This window comes from Lycium barbarum, chromosome 6 (genome assembly GCF_019175385.1).
Source record: "Lycium barbarum isolate Lr01 chromosome 6, ASM1917538v2, whole genome shotgun sequence".
NCBI classification, from domain to species: Eukaryota; Viridiplantae; Streptophyta; class Magnoliopsida; order Solanales; family Solanaceae; genus Lycium; species Lycium barbarum.
In genome coordinates, this window is record NC_083342.1 from 99,193,707 (window position 1) to 99,216,748 (window position 23,042).

The following is a 23,042-nucleotide window of genomic DNA, read 5'->3' on the forward strand; positions in this document are numbered from 1 at the left end:
CTACTGAGATCAGGTTTCGCATCAGCTTTGGAACATGTCTAACTTTTGTAATCTTCCACGAGGATCCATTTGACATCTTCAAATTAATGTCTCCCGTGCCAACAACATCTAGCGGCTCTCCATCGGCTAAATAAACTTTGCCGAGATTCCCAGCCACGTAGTTTGTCATTATATCATGATTTGGGGTGGTATGAAAGGACGCTCCTGAGTCAAGCACCCAAGAGTCTATCGGGCTGTCAACCGATAGCAACAACGCATCGCCAATGTCTTCCGTAGCAGCGTTGATTCCAGCCCCCTTGTTGTCCTCCTTCTTTGGCGCCCTGCAGTTCTTCTTGAAGTGACCTGGTTTTCCACAGTTCCAACACTCAAATGTTCGTCCTGGTCTGGATTGACCCCTGCCATTCCTTGACTTCGATCTGCCCCTATTTCGGTTGTAGTTTCTGTCATAATTTCTACTTCTGTTTTCAACATTAAAAGCAGAACTCGTCGATGCCTCTCCAGAATCTGTCCTGCGCACTTCCTCAGCAAGGATACGATCCCTAACATCGTTGAACTTTAGTTTTTCACTACCGATAGAATTACTAACCGCTGCTCTTATTGGCTCCCAGCTATTTGGTAGGGATGCCAACAAAATTAGAGCTTGCACTTCATCATCGAAGTCAATTTTTACCGATGACAATTGATTTACAATGGTGTTGAATTCATTTACGTGTGCAGCAACATAAGCATTTTCCATCATCTTTAGATGAAATAGTTTCTTCATGAGAAATACCTTATTATTTGCCGAAGATTTCTCATACATGTCAGACAATACCTTCATCATATCAGCGGTGGTCTTCTCCTTTGCCACGTTGTGAGCAACGTTCTTCGACAGCGTCAGCCGAATGACTCCCAGAACTTGTCTGTCGAGGAGATTCCAATCTGCTTGCTTCATCTCCTCTGGTTTCGGACTCAGAGGTTCATGAAGCTTTCTGCCATATAAGTAATCTTCAATTTGCATTCTCCAGAACGCAAAGTCTGTACCATCGAATTTACCGATGCCGTGCGTCGTACCATCTTCGCCTCCCATCGTTTCTAAATCACAACACAACCTGTTGCTCTGATACCAGTTGTTAGGATTTGAATCCCAAATCCGACCTTTGTAAGCAGGTTCCCAGGAAAGATTGGAGGGTCACAGCTGGACCACTTAAATACCAACCTCCTTAGACAGAACCTACTTACGCCGTGATGTAAGCGAAGAATAAATAGCACACACAGATTTATAGTGGTTCACCCTCAATGTGAGAGCTACGTCCACGTTGCTGCTGCAGATCTTATTAAAGAAGAAATATTACAAGTGTTTACAACACTCAACCTCACAACCCCAATCCCAATTACACTCAAGAATTTTACCACAGAAAATTCTCTCAAAGACCTTCTCTTACTTAGGCCTTTCACTAAGAGTATTTCTCTTAGATTTTTCTCTCTCTTTGGGATGTGTTGTCTTCTTCAATTTTGGTGTGTTTACAAATGAACCATAAGCTACCTATTTATAGGAATGAATTTCCTATGATGAGGTAAGCGCTTACATCACGACTATCATGAGGTAAGCGCTTACATCACGACTATGTGAACAAAAGAATTGACTTGTTTGGCCAATTCCACACCTAACAACAAGTATATCTGCAAAATATTGTCGGTCCTCAAGTCAGTTATTACTTGAAATAATAGGTAAATGCTCGTGAAACAATAATAACTCTAAGCACAAATGGAAAAGAAAAGAGAAAAGGGACAGAAGATAGCAGAATAAACTGACCTTAGTGAGAGTATTGCGGTTACAATGACCCTTAGCACCACAAGCATATGTGTATGTCTAGCCTAAATAAGCAGGATTCATGCTGCACATATATCCATGCCCCTTCCATGTTCATTTGGGGGCACTGCTGCTTCTAACTCTCTCTATGAACTCCCGTCTAATGGTATTCTGAATCTCCCAAATTTTTACTTATATATTAAATCTAGCTTCAATATATACCAAACTCAACCAAATGCCAGCCTATAAGCGATAAAGATCTAGCATTAGTCGCTCAGTATTCACTATAGATAAACAGATTTATGACTTTACCTGAGTTGCTGAAATATTCATTCAGGATTCACTCCCAAGCCCTGCTTCTTCTACAGTTCTACTACAGCCTCCGTCCCCAATCAGCTTCCAATGGGATTTGGGTGCTGCAATTCCCATTCAAAAAATCACAAAGATTACATCTTTTGAATAAACCTTGATCCTTGATACCGCAAAGACTCAATATCAATGCAATCACACTGCTGATCATTATAACAGTTGTGCTTAAAGAAAGCTTTAGATAACCGCTAAACTCTATTTTTTGTGTAAATAACTGTGAATTGTGTGCCTGTATCTGTAAAGATAAGGGCTCAGTATTTTGGATGTTGAAAACAGTTCTAAAGCTCACGCCTACTGATTATATGAGTAGCAATATCTCACCTGTTGACATAAATCTTTCTTAAACTATTACTCTATTTGGTTTTCCCAGTGATTAAGCTACTAAATTATCATATTGATAAAAGCAAAAGCAGCTTAATTTACTCTAGGCAGGATTATCATAAGTATAAAGTGGTAGACAAATTCAAACATTTGACTAAATCTATATCTGAGAAATAAACACCAAAGAGGGGCCTATACACTGATTCTCTTGCTCTAGCCATACAAAGCAAGTTAGGAATTGAAGAAGCTAACAATGTCTCACAAATAAGCTCAAAAATAATGCATTAAATGTTGAAAAAGAGTACAGAATCTAAAAACCATAAAGTTTACACTCTTAATCACGTCATGCCTGGATATCGAAACTCATGAAGTTTGATGAGTCCGTAATCTTTCATCTTAAGTATCTGAGATAAAACACAATGATTAGATAAGAAGATCCTTTTACTTCTGCACGTTTAAGTATTAGACAAAGGATACGATACAACAACAATAATATATCGAGTCTAATCCCACAAGTGGGGACGACAAATGATCCAATGTAGAGATAAAATGATCAGTTTAAGCTCAAGACATTAAACTGACACTACATTTATAAGAACATTAAAACCATCCTTCAAAATTGGAACAGCAAAGCGTATGTCGACAGAAGTTATTCATTCCTCAAGCTTGTATAAATAAGTAGGAAACCACACTCTGCCAAAACTATTTCCTGAAATCTCTGTCCTGGTTGCATAAGAACATTCAGAAACTACCAAATGAAGTTCGCACCACACAAACTTCTCTTTCACCTATAGTGTCGTAAGTGATAATTTTTTTTTTATTTACCTTGCCCTGACAGTACATCCTAATGTCACAAGGAAAATGAAATCAAATCTTGAAAGAATTGTTGTCTACAAGTTAATGTTATCTTGTGCTAGTCAGCAATGTAAATAGTAAGTACACCAGCACCTGCTATATTGCCAACACAAGTAGCAGAAATTTGTAAAAAAGAACATAAAAACATTTGAAAGGAATTATATAGACCTTGAGATCATCATAGCTTCCAGACAGAGGTTAGCCTCAGCGAGAACCGAGCTTCTTGAATTAAGGACTGTTCTTATTCCCGCCTTAGCAATGAAAATAGTTTGTTGCTCCAACGCTTCATGAATAGCATTCTTAGACCACCAGTAAGCATAATGCTTTCATTTAGTGGACTAAATATTGATGATTGTATTCACATATATATCTGCACAACTCATAGTGTAAGAAATTGCAAAGAAGCAAGTAATGTTGGTCAATTACCTCATCTACTGTAAAGTTGGTCGGCCCTCGAGAATCAGCCTCATTTCTTTCTTCCATTCAGGCAAATCTAATGTAAGGCTGTCTTCTAACAACGACTCTTTTGTTACCACATACAGTTCAGAAAATAGAACCCAAATGTTAGAAAGAAATCTGATAATGATACAGTACAACACTACAAACAACTTGAATTTCATTTCACTTAGTAAACTCTTACAATGTCCGTGAATTTGAAGCCTGAAAATACTGTAGATTCCCATTATACTAGTCAGCTCTGTACCATGCACTATACTTTGAAATCTAATGATAAAAGGATATTTCTTGGCAGGGGTATCCTATAACTAGATTTGACATATATTATGCCTAAACAAAACATATAGGATTTGCGTAAATAGTAGGATAAGTAGATCAATAGGATTGCGAAATTAATTTCAGAGTATCCGACTACAGTAGTCGGAAGTTTGGATGGAATTTCAGCTTTTTCAGTTTTGTGCAATCCCCGACTACTGTAGTCGTCATTTAAAAAATTCATTATTATTATAATATTTATGTCCATTTCCGAAATTGCTCAATATTTTTATTAACTTTTCTTCTGACTACAATTGTCGGAACTGTAGTTGGATAAAATTACCAAAAAAAAAAAAATTATACAAATTTAAATTTAAATTTTCTGACTACAGTAGTAGGAGAAGTTACCGGAATTCCCACTGAAATTTTGTAGTCGGAAAATAGCGAATTTCTGGTAATTATATGCAACTTATCACAAAGATGCTCTGTTTGCCGTAATTTTAATTAAGAAGAAAATAAAATATAATCAACAAGTCATGAACTAAGATAAAATGAAATGGAAATGGAATAAAATGAAATGAAATGGAAATGGAATGGAACGGAACTGAGACATATAGAGAATGTGAACCTTTAAGGAATTAAAAATAACATATTTTGAAAAAATAAAATGTTACTTCGTATTGACTTTAAAAAGAACTGGGGATTAACTAACGTTAATACTCCTTTAATTTCGTCCGAAGAAATTATGATTTGCAAAGATAGTAAACCACAATCTCAAACATTAAACAATACCTGTCCCAATATGATTTCTTACATGGTACGTTTTCAAGAGGGATATATCAAAGTCAACAATGGTAAAGTTTTGATCTATGATTGAATAGCCAAAGTGATAGAAAAGAACATACGCCAAGAACATCGTTTATAAAAAAATATTAGGAAAAATACAACAACATAGTTACTTATTTGCATCTCACATATGAAAATATTTATATACAATTACATAACCAATTTAACTAAATACATCATCTTAAGTCTGACATTTACGTGTTCAGAAATATTGAATCCATTTGTTTTGTCAATGTAAGGATTGATATTCATTCGCATCACATAAACAAATGTTGCATTTATTTGAATGTCAACTACTGCTGTTTAACAATTTATTCTTATTATATACTCCACAATTTTTATTTATCGACTCTATGTACACGTGCAGGTCCACTAAAACTAGTCTCTGCTAAAACTGCAACTGAATTTATTTAAAAGAACTAGCAAATCGACCACCATCTAATTTGCGTACTTCATTCTGGCGAAACCATCACAACTTGCTTCCCAATATTGCGACCTGAGAAGAGACCAACTAGAGCACTGGGAGCACTTTCGAGACCTACGGCTATGTCTTCCGCATACTTGACGTTACCAGCCTTTATTTGTGGAATGATCATTTCCAAATATTTCGGGTAGAGATCATAGTGGTCGAAAATGATAAATCCTTGAAAGCGGATTCGTTTTGAAATGAGGTACAACAAGTTGTGGACTCCTTCAGTCTGCTCAAGGTTGTATTGCGAGATCATCCCACACGCGGCAATACGCCCACGGACTTTCATATTCACAAGAACTGCATCAAGCATCTTCCCTCCAACATTCTCAAAATAGATGTCAATTCCTTCAGGGAAGTGCCTAATACAAACCAACATTAATTTTCCAGTCACTCTAAGTTTGCATAATAGGACTGTAGGAGTACTGTTTTCTGGTGGGAAATAAGATGACTAACCTCTTCAAAGCTGCATCCAAATCCTGCTCCTCTTTGTAGTTAAAAGCTTCATCAAAACCAATCTTGCTCTTCAACAGATCAACCTTTAATATAATGAATAAAAAGAGAGAGATTAAGCTTAAATGACAACAGAGTTAAACATCTAATTAGTTTTATACAAGAATAAAGATAAGCAAGATAGGTTCAGATTGAAGAAAGGAAATACAAGGAAGTTACCTTTTGTTTGGTTCCAGCACTACCGACAACATAGCAACCGCTGATCTTTGCAAATTGGCCAACAAGCTGACCAACTGCTCCAGAAGCAGCTGAAACAAAGACAGTTTCTCCCTTCTTGGGGGAGCAAATCTCATAAAAACCAACATAAGCTGTCAGCCCAGGCATCCCTGCAAACACAATACAGTAAAATTAATAAGCTATGTACTGGAATCAGCCCTTGTGTGGGATATGTCATTAAGATATATAAGAAGTACAGTATATTTTAGTTGGTTAAAACCAAAAGCTGAAATACACAATAAAAATTGCATGCGCATGGTTTCACAAAAGGAAAAACTCATATTCGTGCTCATAACTCCTTGATGGAATAGAAAACACTATCCAGACAGACAGAGTGAAAATAGTCGTTATAAGTGTAAAACATATTATGAAATGTAGCGGGATCAATTTTCTATCATTTTTTAAGCAGAGAGGTAGCACTATGATTTGATCAGCTACTAGTTGAAACTGCTAAACGATATTATCCAGGCTAAATAGACTTGTAAAGATTATATTGAGAGAATAACGTAACTCACCAAGGATTCCTGTATAGTAGGTAAGAGGGACATCCTTATCATGAATTTTAAAGAGAGTCTGATCAGGAGCAGTTACAATACTATACTCCTCCCATCCAGTCATTCCCCAAACTAATTCACCTTTCTGGAAGTTTGAATTACCAGACTCCACAACTCTAGCCACTCCATATCCCGTGATTGGCTATATAACACAAAACAAAAGCATTATCACAAGACAAACTGTTAAGAAAAATGTCGTAAAACTTTGTAATCTGTTTCAAAAATATCAAGAAATGTTCCACGATCATAACATAGGAAGGGAGAGAGCATTTTACGTGACAAGAACAGAAAAGTTTATTCGTTTTGTTCGGAGGAGGAAGAAGAACCAATTGAACACCCTACTAAATCCATTAAAAGAACCACGACAATTAAGAATGATTTACTACCACTTATAAAGTTTACTTGGGTTAACAAATGTATATGTTAAAATCATCAGTTTTACTGAACTAATAAATCGGCAGAGAAAATTGATTTCCTATGCCATTTACCAAACACCAATTCTGATTAACAAATGGAATCAATATCATATTGGTAAAATAATCCAAACCAATCACACCCTTAAAATATTCAGTTCGCCTTTACAAAATTACTAATCATTTGCAGTAAATATAATTAACTAACAATCCCAATGCAAACAAGATCAGCGAGAAAACATTTTTATATTTAAAAGTGTTATTGAGCCTGTTTGGATGGGCTTATGCCTATATAAGCTGCAAACAGCTTATAGGCTAAAAAAAATAAGTTGGGTAGTCTAACTTATTTTTTTTGGCTTAGCTGTTTTAGATAAGCTAAGTCAAATGGGCCAAATTATTTTTTTAAACTTATTTTAAGCACAAAATGACTTTAAGCTGGCCAGCCAAACACTCAAAAAAGCTAAAAACAGCTTATAAACAACTTATAAGCAACTTATAAGCCAATCCAAACGGGCTCATTGATTTGATGTTATGATTAAAAGAACATTAATATTAATCCTTTGGTGATGGAATGAAAAGTGAATAACTGAAAGTTGAGATGTGTTTTACTAACTAGTTGGTGATAGTTTAGATAGAAAGTCTTATAACTGATTAGTCGAGGTAGGGTAGAAAATAAAAAAAAAGTGATACTTGAGCTATGTTTTTTATCCTTATCTCTTTAATTAGTATTCAATTTAATATTTAGGGCAAATTGAAAAAAAAATCAATTAATTTTATCCTGATTTTGTAACTTGATGAGTATCTTGACACAAATATTTTAGTAATCTTGACAAACGCAGGGAGTAATTAATTAATAATCCCAAAGCAAACAAGAGTAGCAAGTAACAAGACAACGTTGTCTGAATAAATAATCATATGGGGTCTCATGGTAAATTCAAGAAAATGGAACACTTACAGAGCCAGGAGTGAAGGACTCAACATAGCTATCATCAAGTTTACTCATGCGGCCACGCATGTAAGGGTCACATGACAAATAAAGATTCTTCAAAATCACAGCATTAGAACCTTCTTGAACGTTCAGTTTAATGGTGGTATTCTTGAAATCCATATCTGATTCTTTAGGGTAACCAGTGACATAGTGTTTTAGAATTACTTGTTTGTTGCTCACTTCTTTTGCCATTTCTCGTATCTAATTCTGTGTTTAATTTGAATGAATTAAAGGGTTGTCCTAGAAGTGCGTGTAGGAGGTGATGTATACATAAAGAAAGAGATAGAACGATCAAGAAGAGTAAAAGTAGAAGGATCAAGAAGAGTAAAGGATAACTGATGGCGCAGGCTTTCTTGGAAGAGAATTGTGTTTGAACTTTGATTCTCTGTTCGGTTGGATAATGATGTAGGTGTTTTCGGCCAGAAACAAGGTTTTTCCTATCATATTTCGTGAGAATTTTGTGTTTTAAAACATAATTTTTTTTACTCATTTTCATCGAATTAGCTCATTGGAAAAATATATGGTGTAAAATAAGTTTCCATCGAAATGCTGAAAAATTTCATAATTTTTTTACGTGAAAATACTACTATTAAGGTTTTCTCACCGACATTCAGTGGGAAATAGCCCCTAAAACTTTTCGATGGGAAAATAGATACTACTTTTTAGTAGTTTCACCAGATATGACAAACGAAATAAAAGAATGGCATGTGGTGTGTGTGCGGAGATCTTAGTAGCTCAGTTGATTGGCTACCTGAATTTTCACCTTATGAGTGAGGATTCGATTCCCAACATTATAATGGGCGGGTTGCGAGTTTAAACCAGAAAAAGAGCTAAAAAATTAAGCTCTTATTAGCTAAATCCAAAACCTCTATTTTGTTTTGTTTTATGTTTTATTTGCCTGGAGACCGGAGAGTGAGGCTCCTAAATTAGCACCAAATTAACACATTCTCACACTCATTTCTACTGTTATAGAAGAGTGGGTTGGATCGTCGTCCACTCACTCTTCTATAATAGTTAATTAAAGAAAATTGCAGGTGGGTCCACATGAAGACAATTGCAAAAAATAAAAAATAAGGTGAGGTCCCGTGAAGAAATAGGAGATAATTTTTTTTAAAAAAAGGTGGGGTCTTCGTGAAGAAGTACGAGACAATTGCAAAAACAAAAGGACATTTAAATAATGATAATAAGTCCAGAAAATGGTACAGGTACGTTTAGAGAAAATTTAAAGAAGAGAAATTCAGGAAAAAAAAATAACGATTTAAATTGAACATAAAAATCGCTAAAGAAGTCATAAAACCAAAAGATTTAAAACTTATACCTTTGGGTACCTTTGGGTAAGGATAAAAATGCACTAATTTTAGACACACACGTCTCACACAAATAATGAGGAATAATATCAAGAAGACGAAATATAAAAGGTCAAGAAACGTATACACATATTTTCTTAAAATGATGAAGTTGGTCTATACTTAAAAATTTAAGATTACAACAGATGCTAACACATGAAAGCGCTTTTCAGTGTTGTTGAGTAGAAAGAGATGATGGCATGAGACTCGATAGGAGAAGGTGTATTTCAAATCTTTCAATTGGAAAACCATACCAGGAAAGTCATATATGGAAGAAGCGGACTAAGTAAAATAATTTATTGATATTTTCAATTAGTTGAATTTTAATACTTTCTATAATAAAAATTTCATAATTATATTACTAAAAGGTACTCTCTCTGTCCTAATTTATGTGACATGTTTGACTAGGCACGAAGTTTAAAAAAGAAAGGAAAGATCTTTGAAACTTGCGGTCTAAAATAAGTCATAGATATTTGTGTCGATTTAAATCATTTCATTAAAGGTAAAAGGGGAAGTTTCAAGTTAAATGATTTCTAAACATAAAAATATATCATTCTTTTTTAGACAGATTAAAAAGAAAAGTGTGATACTATTTTTTGTGCTAGCACGGGCTTTCATCATCTAGTTAATTTATATAATAGAAGTACTAAAAATACCAATAAATGAATTGGAAACAAAATTATGTTCAGCCAAAATTGGTTTTTCTTTGATAATTGTCTCCTTAAAAAGACCAATCAAAATTTCTAGGCATGCAAATCCTGCGACTCTTGATGATCATGCTCAAATCAAAAAGAAAAAGAAAAAGAAGAAGAAGAAGACAGTAATATTTATATTAAAATTGTAATTAATCACTTTAGGCCTAAATTGATGCCCAACCAGGGACGGAGCCACCTTGGCTTGAGGGGTGTCGAGCGACACCCTTTCGCCGGAAAATTACATTGTATATATAGGTGAAATTTTGGTTTTATAGGTATGTATGCTAGTATTAACACCCCTTAACACAAGTTGAAGGCTTAGCGTAGCGGTTAAGGGGTTGCAAACCTAGGTCACGACATTTCTATATTTTTTGACACCCCTTAATATGAATCCTGACTCCGCCACTACGCCCAACAACCACTTTTTCCTTTTCTTTACAAAATTTGTAACTCAAACATGGATGGGAATGTTATTCCTCAAAATGATTTCGAATACTAACATTTTTACGCTATCAGATATCTATATATATAATAAAGCTAGGGAGCGAAAAAGTGAGGTGGCACATCTCTTTGGCCAAGAAACACAACTATTTTTTTTTTCTCCTTTTTTTGACGTTTTTTCAGTTATTTCCAATTGAATATATGTTTTACACGTTGGCAACTCTCCCTTCTCTCTAGAAACATCGATACACTATCAAGCTCTCTTACCCATGCTCTCGGCGTACGTTAGTTGAACGACACAGGAAGTGATAGCAATGGCGAAAGGGCGTGGACGACGGCGACCTAGGAAGGAATCGACTATTGCATTTGGGAGCTCAGTGGGACATCAGAATCCACCAGTGGCACGGAAAAATGAGAAAAAGGGGAAAAACCCTACTCAAGAGGCAGTGGAGATGACACCATCAACATCTGGGACCAAATCTGCACCAAATGGACTGATGGAAGAGAATATGATTACACCGGAGGCAAATACGTTCAATTGCACTACACAATCCCAATCAACTCAAACCGCTACAACTAAGCAAGTGAAAAGCAGCCGATGGAGGGGGTAGTACCGTTACGATTGCTGACTCCCAGTCCTCAAGCACAACAAGTAGAAGCTCGAATGGAAGGAAAATAGGACGGAACAACAAAGCCATGGGTTAATTTGTTTACAAAGAACAAGGCGGCAACAAATGGTATGAAACTGTCTTATATCCCTCCACAAGTTATTGATGGTAATATTGTTGTTCAGATTACTAAGGAGGCGTATGAGGAGGAAGTAGGTAAGTGGAGTTGTGCTATGATAACTTACTTCATAGGGGCACACACCTGGGTATAATGTGATGAAAAGATACATAGGGCAAAATTGGTCTACTGCTGCTGAACCTGATCTATTCCTACATGATGAAGGTTATTATGTTATTAAATTTCAATCTATAGATGATATGCATGAGTCTATTCAGGGCCGTATACTATCAATAATCGACCTATCATCCTAAAACTTTTGGACTAGCAACTTTGATTTTTCTAAAGAATACCCAACTGAAATTTCTTTGTGGGTAACCTTTCCCAAGTTGCCTATGTTGTGTTGGCATAATGATTCCCTTAGTAGGATTGCAAGTGCTATTGGGGTACCAGTTTATGCAGATGAGTGTACCACAAAGCAATCCAGAATTTCGTATGCTAGGATGCTGATTGAAGTTAGTATTACTCGACCTTTGACTGACCAACTGATGGTAATGGATCGCTTTGGCAAGCTATTTTGTCCGGTGATTGACTATGACCGGAGGCCTAAGTATTGTGAGAAATGTAAGCAGGTGGGTCATAAATGTAATGTTACCACAAGACAACCTAGAGAACCACCTAAGAAAGTGGTTCAAGAATGGCAGAATAAAGGGATAATTCGACCACCTCAACCTGGAAGGGCTCAAGAAAAAATCACAGGCCCTGAGACTGTTGTACCAGTTGACAATTCAACAAATTCTCCTCAGAGCAAGCAGACAATGGTTCAACAACCTGCCCCAGTTGCTAAACTAGTGCCTGGTTTAGTGGAAGCTGCACCTAGTGTGGATCATGCCAAGCCACCTAGCCCTGAATTGAATTTAAGCAATTTTCCTGCATTGGCAGTTGTATCAGTGAGAAGCAAAGGAACTAGTACGCAAAAGAGTAATGGAGGAGCTAAGAATCAACTGTCTGTGCCCTAAGACAAAGAAGGGAGGTCTCTTACGGCTTGATGCATTGGCTGTTTTGGAATATTAGAGGAGTAAATAAGCAATATAAGCAAAAGGAACTTAGGAATTATATGATTACTAATAGAATAAAGCTAGCTGGAAAAATTGAGACCAGAGTAAAATAGCACAACTGTAAACAGGTCCATAAAAAATTGGCAGCAACATGGGGTCTGCACATAAGTTATCAGGAAACTAGTAATGGAAGAGTATGGATCATGTGGGATACTAATATCTATAATGTCACTCTGCTGAGTACTGATTCTCAAGCAATCCGTTGTGAGGTGTCTAGTAAGTCTGGTAAATTTGAGCGCAAATTGACAGTTATTTATGGTTGTAACACTCAGGAGCAAAGGAAATCTTTATGGAACTATCTACATACAATAGCTCAAGGTATCACTCAACCTTGGCTATTGTGTGGAGATTTTAATGTTGTCCTACATGTTAAGGATAGGATGATGGGGAGAGACATTTCTGAATGTGTTCATAATCTCCATCTATCAGAACTGAAGTGGACAGGGGAATACTATACTTGGAGCAACAAACAACATGGGCAAGATGGAGTATGCAGTCGAATTGACAGGGCAATGGGAAATCATGAATGGATGCTAAAGTGGGGACATATTTGTACTAAATATACTTTACCAAATATCTCTGATCACTTACCAATGCTTATGAATATAGAGGAGGTTAGATGGATTCCCAAAATACCATTCAGATTTTTTAATGTATGGGCTGACCATAGTAAATTTCAAGATGTGGTTAGAGGAATATGGAAAGAGCAGCAAAGTAGTGGTATGGGAGATATATGGAAGAAGTTACAAAAGCTTAAACCAGTGTCCAAGACCCTCAATGTGGAAGAATTTCTTGGAATGTCTTGTTATACCCCATTTTAACCGGAGTCAAAATGGTTTACAACATTCTGGTAATTCCGGGGTTAACTAAAGTTAGGGAGTCACCACCTAATTATTATGGTGAATTAGGACACCTAAATTTAATTAAAGTCGTTTTTTAAAGTTAACTCCGTTTTAATGTCTACGAAACCAAAAGGTTTAGGTAAGGGTTCAACTAATCTAAAGGAAAAGTATTAGGCATCCTTTAAGATCCATTAACAATGGTTAACTGACCGGACTTAGAGTCGATTAAAAGGCCAAGTGTAAATGTAAAAAAAAAAAACGCTGAAAATCTAGGTGTTGAGAGGGCTATAACTAACTAAATATGCTCAAAGAAAGGAAAAATTTGTATCAATTTCGTTTAAGAAGGGCCCTATCGCGACTTACAAAAATATATCTTTCTATTTGAAGATGACGTTGACTATGGCCCTTTGATTTTATAAAAATGCCAAGTTCTGTCGTGAAAGAGACTTTGAAGTAAAAAACTTTAAGGTGAATCTTCAGAGGGATTAGATTTGTTAGGAAAAGGAAGACTAATTAGTAAGATAAATATTTTAGTGAAAACATTTAGGAAAACTCCAAACCTACAGTAACTTGTTCATTATTAATTAAAGTAGAACTTTAAATGAAGTTTGGTTATAAATCATAGTAACTTAGGTCTTAGTAATCAGTCGCACGAATATCAAATAGAAGTTAGTTACGCAGAAAATCGTAACAACGCCAACGAATAAGAACAGATGGTAACAAAAAAAGGATAAAAGCCTCGACTTTCACAAGTGATAGAAATATTCTGTAATAGGCCTCGCTTAGGCAACGTAAGAGATCATGGACGGTGAATATCGTGCTGACCCCGTAAGAGGTGTCGTTGAGTCTCAAATGAAACTCTTCGGCTCCGGTGTATCATGCAAAAGAAAAGAAAAGAAAAGTAGGATTAGAGCGGTGGCATGATTCTATAAAATACAAGATTTTATAATTGGCAACCAACATAACAGAGCAGTTTCAATACTCCAAACAAACAAGTGACTTATAGATATGTTATGTATATTTGAGTATACTGCGCATATACACATTCAAAAGGATACTTAGAAGGTTAATATTGGAAAGCTTTCGCCCCCGTCTTCTCGATGTTGCACAAGTTCCAAGGGATTTCATGAATTCCAGGCATGGCTAACATCGGGGAGGGTTCAAGCTTAATCCATAATGACCAACTAATCTCCCCATAAATGTATCAACTAAGGTATACTGGTCATATACATATATGAACATAATCAAACAACAACACACTTGCAATGTAAGGACATAAAAAAAAAATTGGACAGGCAGAAACACGAGATGCCTTACAGATCTGACCCTTTATTTTCACTACTACATTTTATGAGACAGTTCAGAAATAAGGGAAATGATAATCTTTCTACATACTTCGTTATTCATGTTGGATCCTTTTTAGCAGTTAGGCAGAATGGAGGGTGCAAATAGACAGTATTCTAACCAACAACCATGAACAATTTTAGGCATAAAACAGTCAGCATTCGATCAAATAAGACAGGACTGTGACATTTCTTTTAGGCATACTAGTAAGCTGCAGTAATCCTCCCTTCATACAGATCCAGACAAGTATTCCACAAGAGCGTATATTCATCCAATTTATACAATCTCCTCAGGTGAGTATAAACAGATCCAACTTGTTAAGAAATGATCAAATAGCACACAGCTAGCATGTTTCATCAATAAAAAAACTTCAAATATCATCACCAGACTCGGCAGGTCACTTGTATAGGTTTAAAGTTGCTAAAACTGAGCTTTTAAATGCTTCAGACTCTTTTGAACCTATTTTGAGATTTGACAACACTAGGGCCAGCAGCAAGTTAAAGGTGCCAGCCTTATAGTTTTTGAACAAAATCACTAAGGAGGGAGCATTCAAAGGTCCTGGTCAGTTTATAAATCAGATTATATGTCATTTAATCTCAACTGGGCATAGTCTTAGGTCTGGATAGACTTACACAAACCTACATGCAGCTTATCATCAAATTTTAACAATGTAGACATACAAAGACAACTAAACACTTTGAAGCAAACATCATTTTGAAATGCCAACTCTATTGACCGAGAACCAGATACATATATACTTAGATATGACTTTGTGCTACCAAATAACAACTCTGAGTCACATACAGATTAAGTGAATCATCAAACATGTTATTTAAATATCTAAGTATTTTCAGCATTTTCAACTGAACAGGGTACTAAGGTTGGCACAATATTCATCAAACTACTCATTCACATAGTTAGACAATTTCCAAATGGACAGTACCCAGGAAGAAACAGGAACAATATGCTCTTTCACACATTTCTGAGCTTATACAACGTACAAATCCACACACGCCTAACATATATATACTTATTTTAATTCATTAATATCACTAAATTAATCAAACATGTGGATAAATCCAGGTAATTTAAGAAGCAGGGCCATAAACCATACATAAGTGTCTATTACAGGTTGTACCTCAATCCTATTTAAACCATATAACAGGTATTTAAAGACTAAGCATAGTGTTAAAGTATCATGTAGGTGGACATATACTTGACTAAAGATTAACTAATAGACATGCTAATCATATAATTAACGAACTAAACCCATACTCAGATCTAAACAGTGAACTAATCAACAAAACCAAAACTAGATTTGACTGCATTATGCACTCCACTTGAAACTAATAGTAATAATACAACTACCTATCATCATGTAATATCGCACATTCTACTAAGACAGAATAATAAACACAGAATCAATCCAAGCTAGTCACATATCTAGTGTTTAACTATTACATAAAAGCTACAAAAGAATTAAAAGAGACAAGAAATTTACAGACCTTCTTCGGGTGCAGCGAACTCGGACGTCGAGACCTCGAATCTACTCTCCCGTTATGAACAGACCCGAACTCGACACAAATGAGTTCTAAATCGCTCTCGCAGCTAAACTTTAACCGAGATAGAAGGAGGAACTCTAGAAATTAAAGATTCCTAGGGTTAAAAATGAGCAGATTATTTTCGTATGGTGGTATTTCCCCGATGTTCAAAAAAAAGAAAGAAAAAAAAACTTTTTCGGCTTAGGAGTTAGAGATGTATTTATAGGTGGAAGAAGAGTGCTAGGGTTAATGATTTTGAGCGGGATTTCAAAGTTGAATTAGACCCGTGAACGGATCTCTTGTGCTCAGACCTCTACAAAAGTTATTCTTGGCTTCTTGTGATATGTATTTGTTGACCAAATCTCGTGACAAAGAGAGGAGGAGAGAAAAGGTGAAAAAGTGAGCAACTTACTCTAAATTGGAGGGGCACAGTCTGAGTTGGAGAGAAAGAAGCTTGATTTTTTGTTTAAAATAGAAGAGGAGAGCAGAACGTATTGCACGAAAATGGGATAGTTTTAAAACCTGCCATTGTTGAGGAAAATGGAGCTTTGTTGAAAGAGGAAAGAGGTCAAAGAGACGAGCTACGGCTGATGAGAAAAAGAAAGGATAGAGAGAACCCTAATATGAGTTTAAAATAATGCGGGTCGGCTCGTCGGGTTAGAAATAGTGGGCTGGTGAGTTGAAAAAAAAAATATGGGCTGCAGATACACGAATTGGGCTCGTAAGAATGGGCTTCAAATAGCTGAAATTGTTGGGTATTTTCTTCTTCTATTTAATTCCTTTTGGGCTTTTTAGTAATTAACTTCTACAACTTCTAAGTGATTAACTTGTATAATATGTATTATGTGATGACAATTAGTGATTAATATGTAGAAAATAAAGGACTTAATAAAGTATTGACTTATAATTAATTTAACGAGTACAAATCCAAAAATGAATTGATGACGAACCATTAAAAATTGTGATAAAGTAATGTTAGTGATGTTGATAGTAAAATAGTGAAGATGAAAATAATAAGAGGGATTACAATGTTAATAGTAGTAGCAATAAAAATAGTGGTTAAAATAAAATATTTAGCTCGTTAATAAATTTAGAAGCCCAAGGAATTAAATTGGAATAAAGGAGGGACAAAATTGGGTGTCAACAGATGCCCCTCTTCGACCAGAGACGATGTAATGGTTTTCGGGCGAAGAAGTTGACGTAGTAGCCAATTTTGTTCCGACCAACAAATATGAACTTGGAAGAACTTGAGAAAATATGGGTTGGGAGAATTGGTGGAAAATATTATGGGGCAGAAGGGATGGTCGGAAAACATTCTGGGATGGAAGTAATTATGGTCGAACCCTAGTTTCGAGTTGCCTACATATCTCGGGTTCCATGTAGTTCGAAAGAAGCGGGTCGATACCTGCGCTACGTTTTTTGCCCCAGTGTTGAATTATGGTGAGACTAGATATAGAAAGGGATACAAGATTGTGAAAAGAGTTGATTAAATAGAATTTTAGTGGTGGATATGAAAGAAAAAAAATTGGATAACCTACGTATCACATGTTTATGGCCGTAGGCGGAGTCGAGTTCGAGAGTAGATCCGTCACCTTTGCTTGTGAGTTTGATATTCCTCTTCAGCATATTTGCCCCAGTTCACTGCATAAGATAAAGTTTCACGTTGTGTTGTGTCTCTGTATGTGGATTGTATTTTCTGTCAAAACTGAAATTCATGTCAAAATCCTTAATAAAGTCTGGGGTAAAGTTGAAAGTGTAAAACTTATAAAGAGTGTAAATGATAATAAATATGAGTGTGAGAATAAGGATGAAGCCGTGTGGCTTATAATGAGGCCGTGTGGCCAAATGTTGTCTCTGATTGTCTTCAGGGACTTGAATGAATGCGTGATGTTTATGCCGAAGATGTAATAATATCTCCAGTTGTATTTGGAGACTTTAATGATAATAATAAGGCCTCCGGCTGTCTTCCGGGTCTCGATGATAAATGATGTCTGTGGAATTTAAGGTAAAGTCATTAAAGTAGGTAAAGTGGATGATAAAGTAAAGTAATAAAGTAGAGAGTAAAGTAAAAGTGTAGCCGTTTGGCTTATGCAGATGAGGTTGTATAGCCAAATGATGCCTCCGGTTGTCTTCGGAGACTTGATGATAATTCCTGTACAGTTCAGGGTAAAGTCGTTAAAGTTGGTAAAGTAAATGATAAAGTAGAGAGTAAAGCAATAGTGTAGCCGTTTGGCTTATGCAGATGAGGCTGTATAGCCAAATGATGCCTCCGGTTGTCTTCGGAGACTTAATGATGATTCCTGTAAAGTTCAGGGTGAAGTCGTTAAAGTTGGTAAAGTAAATGATAAAGTAGAGAGTAAAGTAATAGTGTAGCCGTTTGGCTGATGATGTTGATGATATCGTGATAGGCCAAATTAATGACACGTAATCCTGATTTAATTCGCCTTCAATCTCGACATACAAAAACATGCGTATTTGTTAATAAAGTCATAAAGTTATTGTGATAAAAATAAAATTAGAGATAAAGTTGGAAATAAAGTCGTTTGGCTTTTAAGGCGAGGCCATAATGGGCCAAATGATGCTTTTCGGACATGATTGATAGGCTTAACCGTTGGTCTCGCGGTCTTTTAATTCCTGCACTCAAAGAAAAATTCTTAGTTTTGGAGGGGGAAGTTGATTCGTGTTGACTCAAAGCTTGACGTTGTTGGTGCTCCATTCGTCTTGTTTGTTTGGATTTTGTGATCTCCGTTCGAGCCTCGGTAGATGAATAGTAGTGAAAACAATTAAAAGTGAGTGTTTCATTTGAAAGATATATATGTAAGTATATGTATATAAGGAAAGATATATGTGTAACTATATGTATGTAAGTTGCAAAAAAATTTTTGCCAACTTTTAGATTGTGACACTTCTGAAACAATTGAAACGTCATTTGTCTATAATACTTCCTGTCTGGTAGCCTTAATCTTGTCGAAGTCCAACCATTCTCTTGTCTATATCTTTCAAAATCTGCCCCAGTTTTGACTCAGAAGGATATACTAAACTTATGTTATGGCGTGACCGAACCTTATATAGGTTGCCTACGTATCCCGCCAAGGGAATCAGGTCAGAACGTAGTTCGTAGGGTACATAAAATGGTTTGAGTTTTTTTTTCTAATAAAGGGACCGAACCCGACATGGATTGCCTACGTATCCCACCAAGGGAATTAGGTAAGCATAGTTCCGTTACCTAAATGGCAAAAGGTTTGTTGGATTTCTACCTAAATATGACTAAACCGTATATCGATAGCCTACGTATCCCACCGAGGGAATCAGGTCAGGCGTAGTTCTCCTTACGTATAAATAATAAGGATCTTTGGATTTTCTGCTATAATGCAACCGAACTTTATGTGGGCTGCCTACGTATCCCACCACGGGAATCAGGTCAGCGTAGTTCGTAATTACATTAAAGGAAAAGTTGCAAACTAGGCAATCTAATCTAATGTCGTCCTTCGATTTCTTCTCGAATTGATAGCCTTCATGCTTATATCATTATCTATCGGCTATTTCAATTTCTTCCAAGTGGAATCTTGTCTTGTCCTCTAATTTCTTTGTTACTCTCTCGAGATATATGTTGTCTTCCGGTTCTTCATAATCGTGTTTGGCACATAAACTTTATTCATTCGTGTCACAATCATAAAATTGGTAGATTTAATAATTTATATACTAAATAAAATAACAAATAATAGACAGTTAAGGAAAATCAGAAATGCATTCATAGATTTTGCAATTAAGCTTCCAAAAGATGAGGCAAAGCAACAAAAGTTTTGGGGCACGATTCAAGCCTCAATTTTTAAAATCATGCTATTTCAAAAGTTCACTACATGTTCCATCTACAAAGACTCCCGGCGACCAAGGACGGAGTAAGAGTCCAATTCTTCAAAGTCTCTCCTGGTTCGGCACCCCAGATGGTCGGTGTCTTGGTGTTGTGAGTAGTTGTAGAAGCAATCTTCGTTGGCGCTTGTCTTTGTACTGTTCCCACGGGAGCAACAAAAGTTGATGACATGCCCTTTTTCATCTTTCCAATTGGCACAATGGCTTCTTTCAAATCCCTATCTTCCTCAACAGTTATCATGTTCACGTTGGCATTTCGTGAGTAGGTAAAGGGTTGTTGTCCACATTGGGCCGAGCTCCAGTAAATTGGATCGCTTCTTCCTTAATCAAGGCTTCGATTTTGTTTTTAAGACCATAGCAATCCTCAGTGTTGTGCCCAGCAACTCCAGAATGATATTCACAACGCTTGGAGCCATCAAACCATCTTGGAATAGGATCGGGAATTTTCCCTTCAATTGGTTGTATCACGCCTGCTGCTATCAGTCTTTCGAATAATTGAGCCCTGGGTTCAGCGAATCGAGTGTAATTACGGTTATTTTCGATTTCAGGGTTTGAACGGGCTTTAGTTGTAGCATGTGGTCGATTTTGGTAAGTTGGAGCTTGAACGGATTGATATGGACGTGGGTTTTGATGAGGAGGTGCTCGGGGTTGGTAGTAGTTTGCTTGGGTGTTGTAGACAGGGTAAGGAGTTAGTGGAGCTTGGTAGGGTTCAACATATTGGTAAGCGTAGAAAGGTTGATGTGGATGGTTAAGGTATGTAACGGCTTGGCTCGGCTTACGTCCTTGGATATTCATGACTACAGCTACATCTTCTTTCTTCTTTTTGGTCCCGTTGATAGAGCCAGATTGAATAGCTTTGCTTACAGCTTGCAAAGCAGTAAGATCCTGAATTTTTCCCGATATGATTCCTTCTTCTAAGGCTTCTCCCATTCTGACAACTTCTGTGAATTTTTGCCCCATCATGCCTATCATTTTCTCATAATATATACCAGCTTGGCATTCAATGAAGGTAGCAGTCATTTCTCTATCACTCATCGGGGGTTGAACCCTGGCTGCTTCTGACCTCCAATGCAGTGCATACTCACAGACGACTCAGTTGACTTCTTAGTTACCTTAGTCATGTAGACTCTATCTGGTGTGATATCGGTATTGAAACTGAATCGGTCCATGAAGTCTTGTGCCATATCACTCCAACCGCGCCATTTACGGAAATCTTGTTGCGTATACCAAGGAAGAGCCTCACCAGATAAGCTTCTTATGAATAGCTTCATCCTTATATTTTGATCTCTACCTACTCCAACCAGTTTGTCATAATAAGCCCTTAAATGCGTATGAGGGTCTCCTGTTCCATTAAATGTATCAAATTTCGGCGGTTTGTAGCCTACGGGCAAATCAACGTCAGGCTGAACACACAGATCTTCATATTCTACACTCTTGCTTCCCCTAGCAACTTGAAGGCTTCTCATTGCTTCTTTGAGACTGTGGATTTCTTTTTACAATATATCATCTGCCCTTGCTTTTGCATCCTTTTCCATTTCCTCGTATTGATCCACCTCGGGTTGGAACCTGACCGTTACTGGGTTGGTGAAGGCTTGTGTTTCTGCTGCATATACTGGAGGACCATATTGCGCTTTAGGAGTGACAAAATGTGCCCCTTGTATATGCTGGGTTGGATAAGTTTGGATGGTGGGAGTGTTTTGGACTGGAGGTGGTGTGTTATAAGTGGTATTTATAGGTAGTTGGTTTGGTGGGTTTAGAGGAGTAGTTGTAGGTGGTGGATTAGTGTTAGTAGATAAAGGAACACAAGGAGTATGAAATAGTGATTGACTTGGTGGGTTGGCGGGTGGTGGATTAGGAGTAGCATAGGTAGTGTAGGTAGGTGATTGGCTTTGTGGAGGAGTATAGACAGATGATGGATTTGGTGGATTTGCGGGGGTGATTGAAAGTAAGTTGCTGTTGGTAGGTGCATTATTTTGTGGAGGGAAATGTTCAAGAACTGGAGATTCAAGTGATGGCAAACGAGGTGGGTTTGGTGTGACATTTCTAGGTTCGGGAGGTGGACTTTGGAGTGTGATAGACAAATTGGTCAAGTCCCTAACCCGATTCAGTTCTCCACGTAGATCCTCAATCTCTTGAGTCAGGCGGGCGATATGTTCATCGTGTTGAATAGTAGTTCTACATTCGGAAGCCTCGAGGGGGTCACTAGAGATCACGATGTTTTCCAAACCAGTTGAAATAGATGCTGCTGGATTAGACATAGTAGTTTTCCTTCCTTGGATAGCCCAACTACGTCGAGGTAATGCTGATGTCTTTGATCTTATGAAGTAAGGATGGTCGACCAGCTCGGATGTCAACACGAATCAACTCTTTTGGGAATAATAAAAAATAAAAAGAAACATAGTAAGAAAAAGAAACATAAAATGCAAATGATGTTAGTCTCATATTAACATATCTAAGTAAAGTCATGATCACGTAGAGTTAAATAAGTCATGTAGCAAATAATTCATCAAATAAAAACGAACAAGTTGTCAAGCAAATGTAACCAAGTATATCAAACAACAATAACGCGTCCTAATACGCATGTGACCTCTTTGTGCCAGAGGTAGGCCTAACGTTTGTTTGAAGGGTAAAATGTGCCATAATACGTCATCCCATTTCTCTTGGCTAATTAAACAAATTCTATTTCCCAAAATAAAGTACAGAAGTAATGTAATATTTATTACATATCAAATGAATAAAACATAAAACGTTTCCTAATCTAAGTAAAGTAAATACAATTTCTTATGTCTAAATTTCTAGCTCCATTTTGCGATGTCCTTGGTTCTCGTCAATTGTTGATCATGGACATACTCCAATGTAGAATCCATACCTGTCATAGAAACGTTAGTCATTCCCTCCCTCCTAAAGTTTAATTAGTTAGAGCAAATAGTCAATATTTAGGCACAATTATCCTTCAAACATGCACATAAAGTATGATTAGTGTCACTTGGGGTCATGAACCCACTTGGACGTTTGGGTAAAGTCATCTAATGGACTTAATACACCAAGGGTATTAAACCTCCTAGGTCATGA

At 36.7% G+C, this 23,042-nt stretch overlaps 1 protein-coding gene across 1 annotated transcript; it reads right to left on the reverse strand.

Moving 5' to 3' along the window:
* Nucleotides 1–5,151: 5,151 nt before the first annotated feature.
* LOC132644993 (2-alkenal reductase (NADP(+)-dependent)-like) lies at nucleotides 5,152–8,420 on the reverse strand. Its single transcript, XM_060361694.1, has 5 exons — nucleotides 8,015–8,420; nucleotides 6,608–6,788; nucleotides 6,036–6,202; nucleotides 5,820–5,902; nucleotides 5,152–5,725 (listed from the first exon to the last, which is right to left on the reverse strand). The coding sequence occupies exons 1-5, from the start codon at nucleotides 8,237–8,239 to the stop codon at nucleotides 5,347–5,349; spliced, it is 1,035 nt and encodes a 344-aa protein (XP_060217677.1). The 5' UTR covers nucleotides 8,240–8,420; the 3' UTR covers nucleotides 5,152–5,346.
* Between the last annotated feature and the right edge of the window lie 14,622 nt (nucleotides 8,421–23,042).

Bases quoted from the DNA above. Each gene is read 5' to 3' on its own strand.
- LOC132644993 (XM_060361694.1), bottom strand. From the start codon at position 8,239: ATGGCAAAAGAAGTGAGCAACAAACAAGTAATTCTAAAACACTATGTC. The intron at 6,203-6,607 runs GTGAGTTACGTT...TTGTGTTTGCAG, and splicing joins CTACTATACAGGAATCCTTG to GGATGCCTGGGCTGACAGCT. The intron at 5,903-6,035 runs GTAACTTCCTTG...ATTATATTAAAG, and splicing joins GTGCTGGAACCAAACAAAAG to GTTGATCTGTTGAAGAGCAA.